The sequence below is a fragment of the Antedon mediterranea genome, chromosome 6 (assembly GCF_964355755.1).
Source record: "Antedon mediterranea chromosome 6, ecAntMedi1.1, whole genome shotgun sequence".
NCBI lineage: Eukaryota > Metazoa > Echinodermata > Crinoidea > Comatulida > Antedonidae > Antedon > Antedon mediterranea.
This window is the reverse complement of record NC_092675.1, coordinates 18844539-18855750: the sequence shown is the minus strand read 5'-3', so window position 1 is coordinate 18855750 and position 11212 is coordinate 18844539. Positions and strand designations below refer to the sequence as shown.

The 11212-nt window shown below is 32.3% G+C and overlaps 1 protein-coding gene across 1 annotated transcript in view; it reads right to left on the bottom strand.

Annotated features, from left to right (window-relative positions):
- Nucleotides 1–4954: 4954 nt before the first annotated feature.
- The window catches only part of LOC140051818 (pyroglutamylated RF-amide peptide receptor-like), a 28481-nt gene continuing 22223 nt past the window's right edge, over nucleotides 4955–11212 (bottom strand). Inside the window, exons 3-5 of the mRNA XM_072097137.1 lie at nucleotides 7631–8071; nucleotides 7048–7195; nucleotides 4955–6561 (exon numbers count right to left, since the gene is read on the bottom strand). Coding sequence (XP_071953238.1) covers nucleotides 6008–6561; nucleotides 7048–7195; nucleotides 7631–8071 — 1143 coding nt within the window. The 3' untranslated portion in view covers nucleotides 4955–6007. The remainder of the gene's footprint in view (nucleotides 6562–7047; nucleotides 7196–7630; nucleotides 8072–11212) is intronic.

Here is an 11212-nt window from a genome sequence, read left to right as displayed (position 1 = left end):
AAGAAAAAGAGCTTCATAGTTTTAAATTGAAAATAAATTCAATAATAAAGTTGAACCTTTGAACCTTTGACATTAACAAATAGATTTAATTTCATTAAAAGCCGCACTTAATTGTAAAAATCGCTAAAAACACTTACGTAACTATACACGTTCACATTTAAACACTAATACTTTGGGAATAATTACCTTTTATATAACATTAAACCATTAACTTCTGATGTTTTAAAATTATTTACGGTATTTTTAAAAAATACGATAAACGAATTTTCGGCGAGATTTTAACAATAAAATCATAATGTAATTAATTATTTATGTTTTATAATGTGTGTTTTTTTCATTTGAATATCTTTTCATGTTTCAATGAGTATAGGCATCTGATAATCTATCGAATGTATATTTAGGCCTATACATTCATACCTGTATAGGCCTATACTATAGGATGGAGCAAGTTTGCAAAGGGGTGATTTTTGCGATAAGCGACTTTGTGAAGGGGCGAGTTTGCAAATGGGCGAGTTTGCAAATGAGCGAATTAAAAAACATTAGGATTGGATGACTTGACTAGCATCATAGCGTAACTATTACAGTAGCCTTTTTTAAACTATGATGGCTTAACCTCATGACCTCCTATCACTGAATTCAATATCGAATTGAACGTTGTTTTTTTTTAAATTATTGTCCACTCTATAGGGATAAACTGTAATCATTCATCTGATGTCAACATATCGAAACTGTTGAGTTGATACAACTCACCGTATCATACACAAAAATAGAATGTTTCTTTTACAAACATGAGAATAATAATTAACGAAACTATTTGAGAGAAAGGTGAAAATGTATAACTTGTATGCCTACTTATCATCGCTAAAGAAGGTTGTTTTTATTGTTTTCTTTGAGTATTATTGTATTTTATCTGAATTTTAACTTGAACCAATTGAACAATACGGGATTACGTTAATAATATAATACTTATGTACACAGTGAGCTTCCTTCGTTGGAACCAGAGGAATGACGTCATGCCCATGCATGAGTTAAACACCATACATACAAGAGAGTAATGTAATTTTACTTAATTATGGTAATAATGAATAATCAGATTGTATTTCTTTTTTTATCATCAAAATTTGATAGAGTACGTACATTGACGTAATACTTGATTATGTAAAACAATAGCCTATCGTTGGACACATTAAACGTGTTGTGTTCATTAAAGACACATTGAAAACAAATTAAAAAATTATTTTCTAAAATATAGATTCCGAATATGAGTAGGATTCTCGAACGCATATAATTATTACTAAAGTAAAGTAATAAAAAGAAAGGTGGCATTATTTTACGTGTTCGATTGTCGTTTCTTTTTTATGGAGAAGAAAGTAATGAGAAGTTATTCCACTTTTATAGAAAAAAAAAACAACCATGTTCTTAATTTTATATTTTTTGTCATAATAATAATAATGGACACGACATGGTAAACAAAAACAAAACCGACAATTGTAGAGAAAATATGGACGAAATTGATACCGTTTTACTTAACTCAATCACATTGATACCTTTTATTAAATTAATGTATGTTGAATTCATGTACATATTGTTATACTTTAATATCGACTATGTTTTTTAATACGCGATATGACATACTGCTTTTAGCTTTGTACTAAACATCGGTAACCTACAGCAAATTATGGTCTGTATGCTAGATTTATGTACGATTCAGATGTTTTCTGCATTTTTGTAATATTCCATAAAAAATAATGTTACAAACATAATGGGCGTAGGCCTATATAATAAAATAACTCGAAGACAATTACGGAATATATAACAACCTTTATTATAGAAAACAACGTGCAGTGGCAACCTTACATAACACCTTTGTGAAAGATACTGCAATACAATTACATAATTTGTTTAAATAGTTCACATTGAGACGAAGCAAAAATCTCTACAAAATTCAACCAATATATATATATATATAAATCCAAAGGCAAATTACTGAAAAAAATGACAATGCTGTGGGTATCAGTGGCTGGATCTCAATGGAGATACAAAAATAAAAAGCGAAAAGCTAAATCAAAACGATAAAGTAAACAGCCAGAAAAGTTAGCAGAGCTTTCGGGCAACACTAGCCCTTCATCAGTGCAAGTGAGGGAATTGGAAAAAGTCATAGCATATGAGTTGGCAAGTACTGCCTGGGTAGACAGGAATAAAAGAAATATGACAAAAGAAACAGCTTGTTGAATAGGGTGGAAATTGAATAAGAGTAGAAAACAATGAAGGTAGCTTGGTAGAGATATAAACAATTTTGGAATGGAACTAAAAAAGCTAAAATGGTGGTTAATATTGAAACTTAAATGTTGGTAGTCAATGGAATTATTTTACCGATCTGGGAGTATGTTCCTAATGTGAAGTCCAAAAGGTTTTGTGGTTTTAAGTAGTAATTTCCAGTGGTTTTCTTTGTCTTTGCGAGTTTTTTCGCTCCATTTGACATCGTGGTCTATTGCAATAACTCTGAAATTTGCAATCGAGTGACCAGCTGAATTAAAATGTTCGGCTACAGGTTGATCAAGCTTTAATGTTTTGATAGCTGATCTATGTTGTGTCATTCTCATACGGAGAGTGTTTTTTGTTTCTCCGACGTACTGTTTCCCACAAATATTACAGTATATGAGATAAATGACGTTTTTGGTTAGAAAATTAATATTGATTGTCTTATCCGAAAAATGCGGCCAGTTTGGTTACTCTCAAATTTTTCAGTAGAATCAACCAATGAACAAGTTTTGCAAGATTTGCCGCAAAGGTGACTGCCCAAATTTTGGCTGTCATGAGAGTTAATTTCACTCTTAAATTTGGATCTGACTAATATATCACGAAGGTTGGGAGGTCTACGAAATGCAATAATAGGTGGTTGCGGAAAAACAGTCCTGAGACGTTCTGTGGACTGTAGAATGGGCATATGTTTCTCAATAATAGCCCGTAATGGAGGCAACCTAGGGTGGTAGGTTGTGACCAATGGCAGTCTGGTCACTTTTTTTGGCTGACGTTGTTTCTACGTCATTGTTTGACATCGAGGAATATCTTTTGCTTTCTTTATAGCAGTTTCGATGTATTCCTTCTTGTAATTTCTATTCTGGAGATGTCCGGTTATTTCTTCGGTACGATTCTGAAAATCTAAATCTGAAGAACAGATACGTCTGATACGTAATGCTTGACTGTACGGTATGTTTTTAGTACAGTGTCTGGGGTGACAACTGCTAGGGAGCAGGTACATATTTTTATCCGTAGGTTTACGGAATAGGTCAGTTTTGAGTGTACCATTTTCTATGGTCACTATAGTGTCCAAAAAATCAACGCTACTAGTGGATTTGGTAGCTGTAAATTTGATAGTTGGGTGGGCTGAATTAATATTGAGAAGAAAAGATTCCAAATTATCTTCACCATGGGTCCAGATCATGAAGATGCCGTCAATGTATCTAAGCCAAACAAGTGGTTTATTTGGTTGGAGGGACAGAAAATTGGCCTCAAATTGTCCCATAGATAACTTTGCAAAAGATGGCGCCATTTTTGTGCCCATCGCTGTGCCATGAATTGGAAGGTAATGGTCATTTCCAAAAATAAAATTGTTGTTGGTTAAAATCAACATGACCAGTTCTCGTAAATGAGCTTTAGTAGGCGTTTTGCCAAGAATTTGTATGTAATTTAAAATACATGCGTCGGCTCCTTCTTCGTGAGAGATATTAGTATACAATGATGAAACATCTAATGTAGGCAGAACAGAATTATTAGGTAAATTTTGAATTTGGTTAATTTTGCGGATAAAGTCCGTGGATTCCTGAATGCATGAAGGGAGATCAGTCACATAATATGGTCTAAGTAAATCATCCACATATTCAGGAATTTTCTCTGTAGCAGTGCCATTGCCCGAAATAATGGGTCTACCAGGATTTCCTGCTTTGTGGATTTTAGGTAGGAAATAAAATCTGCCTGGAACTGGATTGACCTGTGCCAAATGAGGTCCAATCTTAGGATCGATGGAGTGTTTTTTTACCATCACAGAAACAGATTTGGCCACCTTATCCGCAATTTCCGGGGTGGGATCCGTTGTAAGTTTACGATAATGAAGAGGATTGTTTAGCTGTCTTAAAGACTCCTCTTCATAAAATTTGATGTCCATGGCAACAGTGTCAGAACCTTTATCAGCGGGTTTAATGATAATATCATTACGTTGACGCAATTTGGCAATGGCCTGCCTCTCTTGTTTTGAGAGATTGTCACGTTTATCTGGACTCGGGACGTAGTTTTGTACATCCTCCTCAATAGCCTGAATAAATGTTTCTAAAGATGGACAACGATTTTTAGGTGGATTCCAGGAACTTTTTTGTTTAAATTTGTTAGCGTTGCCTTCGTTTTGCGTGGTGCAATATATATATATATATATATATATATATTCTCGAGAAACTGAATAAGAAACAGTTGTGGTTCATTCATGTGTTAAATTATAAGGAACATATATATAATAGATTAACATGTGTTAAAAAGGACAAAAATAAAAAAGAAGAAAACAAAACTTTAGTATAATTAGTATAATTTTATATATTATAATAACAAATACAAAATAAATTCTTTTTTTTTTGTATGTTATGTATGTTAATGGATAACTAGAAAAAAAATGTAATAGGAGAAGAATACAAGCAAAGATTATATACTGTATAGATAATACAGAAAGTTTTTAAAAAATAAGACATGTTGATAAATTATTTTTGAGTTAACATAAACATTTAAAAAAAAAATTCAAGCAGAAAATATATGTATGATGATACAAACATAATTTTTTTTAAATCAAATTATGTTTATGCTATAAAATATATGTAAATGGAATAACATTAGTAGAAATGTATGTTGAACATAAAAGTATGTATTTAGTTGAAAAATAAATTATGGATTAAAAAAAAAAGAAGGTACATACTCTAAACATAATATGTTTAACTGTAAATAACCAAAAAAAGTAAAGTGTTAAAAGATATTAATGAAAAAGATGAACGCAACAAGAACTGTACTGTAAAATTATTATGTATTTATAGAATAAAAGTGGGATGAACCCACGTAAGACAAACAAACAGTTGTGGTTCCAGATCATTGGTGAGGCGGAAAAGAATATTGATCAAGGGGAATTGGATAAATGGGTGTGTCTGAGGAAGAGTACAGTATGACTCGAAAATAATCACTATTGTTTGCACCCTGGTACAACGCTTCAAATCTGGATTTTAATGTTATTTGATAGATGTGAATGTAAGATGGTGTAATGCGCCCGAGGAAGATAGGCCTAAATAAGAGGGAATGTAACTTGGGTTCAGTTGGGCGCGGTACTCTTTGGATCCACTACTGTTCTTCAAAACAAACTGTAAACATGCTTTTTTAAAGCAAATGTTCTACACAAAATGTGTAGTCAATATGAACTATCTAAAAACAGGTTTAAACGTAAGGTGAGTAAAATGTCAAAGGTTATACCATGATTAGATCTATGTATAGCAACAACGTACTGCTGTTTTGTTCCTTATGTAACATTAATATAACAATACATAAATATTCATTATTTTTAGATATAAACCTGACCTGGACATGACTCGATGTAATTATCATCACATGATGTATAAAAAGTAGTAACAATTATTAGGATTAAATTGTATTCAGATTGATATAGGATTTTAGGTCGGTTTATATGAATTTAAAGTATGAACAATCAGTGGTCTCTGACAGAGGTTTAACCGCTCTGCGGTTAAGAGAACTAATTATATAATGTATATATTACCTGTACGGGGTATATGTTGTGACGGTCTGATATTACATGTATTTAAAACGCCATGATATTTGAACGTTCAACGTTCAAAGATAATAATTCATATATTACCTATATTACAATAAAAGTGTCACGTTTACTGTCAAAATGGTACAGTCACAATATAAAAAGCGAGCATAAATAGTAAATTTGAATTGTACATATTTTCTTTTAAAAGTGTTACGAATAAACAAAATCATTGGTTGTATCCATTGGAGCGTCTGGCTTTGCACAGTAGATAACACAGAGGGCAAAAAGCTCCTTAAAATGGCGACGGTATGGAAGGCCAGAGAAAGCATAAATGAACGGATTTATACAGTTGGAAAAGTATATCATTAGATATGATACAAGTCTAACAGAGTCCATAAGTATCCACATATTGGGTGGACTTCGTTCAGGGTAAAACGCTACATAGAAATTGAAAACAAAACATGGCGTCCAACATACAATAAACACACACACTACTGAAAATATGACTCGACTTGCTCTTTTCTTCTTTCGATGAGTTTGTAATCGAATACCAGAAAGAACTGCTGATGTATTTGAACTGTTTGATCTGACACTAGTGGCACGCCATATCAAAGCCACAATGTTGTAATAGAGTATGGGAATTACGACCAGAGGATTTATGTAAACCATTATCAAATTGTAGATCATGTAATACCTGAGCTTGACATCCTGCATGCCTTGATGCAGGCGAAAAATCAATATTGGCACATGTAAGACTGCAGACACTGTAAAAAAAAGCACATTTCATGATTTTTTTTTCATCATCATGTTTGAAAAAAATCTGACAGTTTCTAACTAAGGCCTTTATTATTGGGAAGATGACAGCTTTTTAAAGGTTAAGATAAGTCTACGCTTCCATCGTTGTTTTTATCTTTAAATTTATATGCTATATCGATATAATTATTTTTTTTAGCGGTAGTCAAGCAGATCACAGGTTCATTACTCTGATATGATTTAGTTTAAAAAAAGGCTTTTAAATTGTGACTTCTCTGACAATTAAAATGCAACAATCAAATTCTTGACAGTATGAGCGGATCAAAAAAGAACGACAGAGTGAACCGTTTCAGCTTTAAGAAACAGTGTAATGGTGCAAAAAGGAAAACATAGTATGATGATATAGTTGTGACCAGATTATATTATAAAAAAAATGTCCACATGATAAAAAACATAACAATGTTAAGTTATGATGAAATATTAAGAAAATCACTTACATATCCATATAATTGCAACTATTCGTGGAACACTTGATAGTTGTATTCGATAGGGAACCTGGTTGTTCTTTGAGAAAGTGTTCTTGGAGACAAAGTATCGGTGAACAGCCAAGACAATAAATGTTATGCAGCTAGCTTGTGTTGTTACCTGAAGCAAAACATGGTTAAGAAATGTAACCGCAAGCCTAGAACTTCCAAGAAATTGAATTTTAGTAAAATACGAGTAAGAGAGAAATGTCAAATGTGGTAAGTAAGAAATTAGGAGGAGAAAAACTTAATTGTGTATCATGGTATAGGTTTAAACGACAAAAATGTTTATAATAAAAATTACAATAGTATAAAAACAGAGACCGAAAACAATCAACAATTTCTATTGTTACATCTCAAATTTCATTAAAGATATCTCTCTAACATGGAAATTAAAAATGAATAAAATCATAAACTTTGAATAAACCATTTGTAGTTTAAATGATTATACTTACAGTTACATTTAACAAAAAAACCGTTGTAAATCACTAGTGACATCATATCATATCATTAACATTTACTTTGACTGCAGGTAAGATATTTTATTAAAACTTACCGCTTGTATGTAGGTAATCACCACTGACACGTAAGAACCTTCGTCTTGTTTAATATGAAAATAGTAGATGATTACAGCAGGAAGAGAGGCAAAAAGCGTACACGAAAGGTCAGTTACAGCTAAGTTACCCAGCAAGTAGTTGGTAACATTTTTCATATCACGGAATCTTTTCACAATTATTAACACCAACGTGTTTCCGATCAAAGAAGATGTAAAAAAGAAAAGTGACAACAACAGAAATGCAACTTTTGCAATTTTGTCAAAGTTTTGGAACCGGCAAAAATGTACCATGAAATCAATTTGTGTTGTGGTATTTTCGATCAGGTACGTAATTTCGTTACAATCGGAGCAGATGTATCCTTCTGTATCACAGTTAGGGGATTCAGTAGTAGAGAGACTTGTGGTGTCGGCCAAAGGTGTTCCGTATACCACAGTCGCCATCTGAAAAATATAAAAGGAACATGAAAGAAATAAAAACTGCAATGCACTTTCTCACTTCCATGTTGCACATTAAACAATAACTTGAAGGTTATCAGTTGATCATCAATGGGTGCCTTTGTTATGATCTATTTTTTATATTCAACATTTTTAAACAGTGATTCTTTACAAGAAACCAATCTTGTGAACGCTGACTTCTTAACATGATAAATAAATATGATAAAACTGATTCCTAAAAGTTATAAATAATCTCTAAAATAACAGTACTCTTGAACCAGTTCAATTAAGTGTCTTTAATTTAGAAGAGTACAATTATGAACTAAGATACAAATTAAAATGTTGAGTCGAATGGAGCAACAATTGGAATTATTGTAAAAAGAAATGGATAAAGATAAAATGTCAGTGAGGTTTTTGCTGTGTGAGCAGCATACATAAAAAATCCATAAACAATTGATCTTCCACATGACCGCAATGATTATTATTACATATAGTGGAATATCAGTTATGAAAAGTGGAAAATCAAGCTATTTTTGTATCATTAAAAAATAATACAGCCCGTGTCAGACTATTTTAAGCACACATAAACTCCATTTTATGTTTGACAGGATTTGGATCACGATTTTGGATGCGTTTTTACTTGTTACCTCTGTAAGAGTTGGCAACTCTCTGATTGCTCTTGTTTCTAATGTTTTTAAACTTATTTTAGTGATACTTCACAGTGTGTTTATTGAATTATGTTCAATGCCTTTTGTCACTTTTTGAACATAAAATAAAATACACGGGTTTACGTCATTACGGCTTTTACTGCATGAACTTTATTGTCGGCTAGTGTAATCCCATCAATGTGCTATGATGTAAAATATAATATTAAAAGGTAATAACACCATTACAGTATTATTTTCTAATGGTATAGGTGATCTGTTTATGAGAATCAGTTACCGGTATCATTAGATTACACAACGTTGGTTGTCTTTGTTATTTTTACAAAGAAGCATACGTCACCAAAATCGACATAGGCCACTGATGACAAGGAATAGTGCAAATTAGGTTAAATGCGTGATTTTGTTGAGATATTACTTTCTTCAAAATCACATTCAACCCTAGGCCATCGCTATAGTGCATATTAGTTCATACTTTAGAATACGTGATGCTATGGAATATCACATACACTCAAGAAAAAATGTTGCCAGCAGGTTAATCAAAGACACGAGAGAAATCGTGATATATTTTGCCGCACCATGGTGATATAAACAATCCTGTCCTCCAATTGTCGCACCTCTAGGAAACTATTATATCCCACGATTTCAATCTTCACACGTGTTCTAAATGCGTGGTGAACATGACATTTGGCGGGTGTGCCTAGAAGTCACAGGCCTAATACAAGATATTCGTAATGTTGTTGTAAAAACATTCACCATCAGCTTGGTTGTTAGGTTCAGGTCAAAAATTGTGAAAGTATTATACAGATTAATACATATCTTGATGAATAATAAATGTATTACTTAGTATATAATTATAAATTACAGTATATTCACTGAAGATATTAATTGTTGTTTCAGGTGATAATTAATCTGTTAATTCAACATTTTCAAATTATTTTTTATTGTGAAAGGATAAACTGTGTTTTTATTACTTGACTAGGTTTAATTGATAAAAAGATAAAGATTTTGACACATATGGCGTGTCATACGTATACGTTTGCACTGGAAATATACGGACAAAATCAAAAGAATATCTATTAAACACATAACATACGATATTCTTGGGACAAATCTGCATGCACATACTGCCAAGTGTATTATTAATTATCAGTAAGTCATCGTCTGTTTAGGGCCCAAGTGTCATTACAGTCACAAACACCACATCAGTATCAGTATTCAAACGACATTATTGAAATGCTTCCATATCACAAATATATCCATATAGATAAAATTACATGATTAACTAAAATAGTTCACTCAACATGACTATCTTGTTAGAATGTGCATTCAGGCACGCGTACACAAGTTTGATTCCACAATTCTCGGTACTGCATTATTGACCGAGGTCCCTATATACTGTTAACGAATTACATTAAGTTGTCCAGTATCAGTGTGTATTATTTTTAGGCTTATTGCCTATGATACAGGCGTAACATATGATACATATGTAACACTGTATTACAGAATTTTCCAATATTTATACAGGCGTAACATATGATACATATGTGACTCTGTATTACAGAATTTGCCTTTATTTATACAGGAGAAATGATAGAGGACCGATAATCGATTGACACCTTTTTAACTTGTCTGTTAATATTCTATTTATGTCACTGGAGGGCAGTTGAAGACTGCCAATGACACAGGCGTAACATATGATACATATGGGACACTATATTACAGATGCCTTTATTTATAGAGGAGAACAGATACAGGACCGATAATCGATAATAATACTTTTAACGTGTCTGTTAATATTCTATTTATCGCGGTGAAGCGCAATACATAAACTCGGCATTGAAACGAAAAAAAAACTACGTTAAAAAGTTATATTGCTGAAAACAATTCAAATTTTCCTTTTAGTAAGATAGCATTAGAAGGAATTGATTCGAAATGCTAAAATACCGGATTAATCTATAAGTAGCTAATCTTTAGATACGGCGATCAATGGATACATGAAATGTCACACAAATTTATATCAATAATGTCTATAGTGATTTCCCATTAAATGAAACAAAGTGATCTTAAAGATCAGAAAACATTACCAAAACACATACATTAAATGTATACAAGCAGACAATTATAGGAAAATCAGCCGATTCTCGGTACTATATAACTGAAGCAGCTTGACAACCAAAATACGTAGGAAGGTGTTTTAATTTTTAGTTATTAATTGATATTGATGATGGACTAAAAATCCAACACGCGGGTATACAATGTATTTTTTCCTCCGTTCCTCCTACGTTAACAATCTGTGGTACGTGGTAGGCCTATTAGGGGTAGGTGAATGGTGTAAAATGTTAGCAACCCAACAAGATGTAATCAGGGAGTTGTCCTAACAGCTCCCTGTTGTGACTATAGCTTGAGTCTTAGAAAACAGAGCAATGATATTTATAGATATATACTTATATATAATGTTTAATTATGTGTACACGACAAAAAG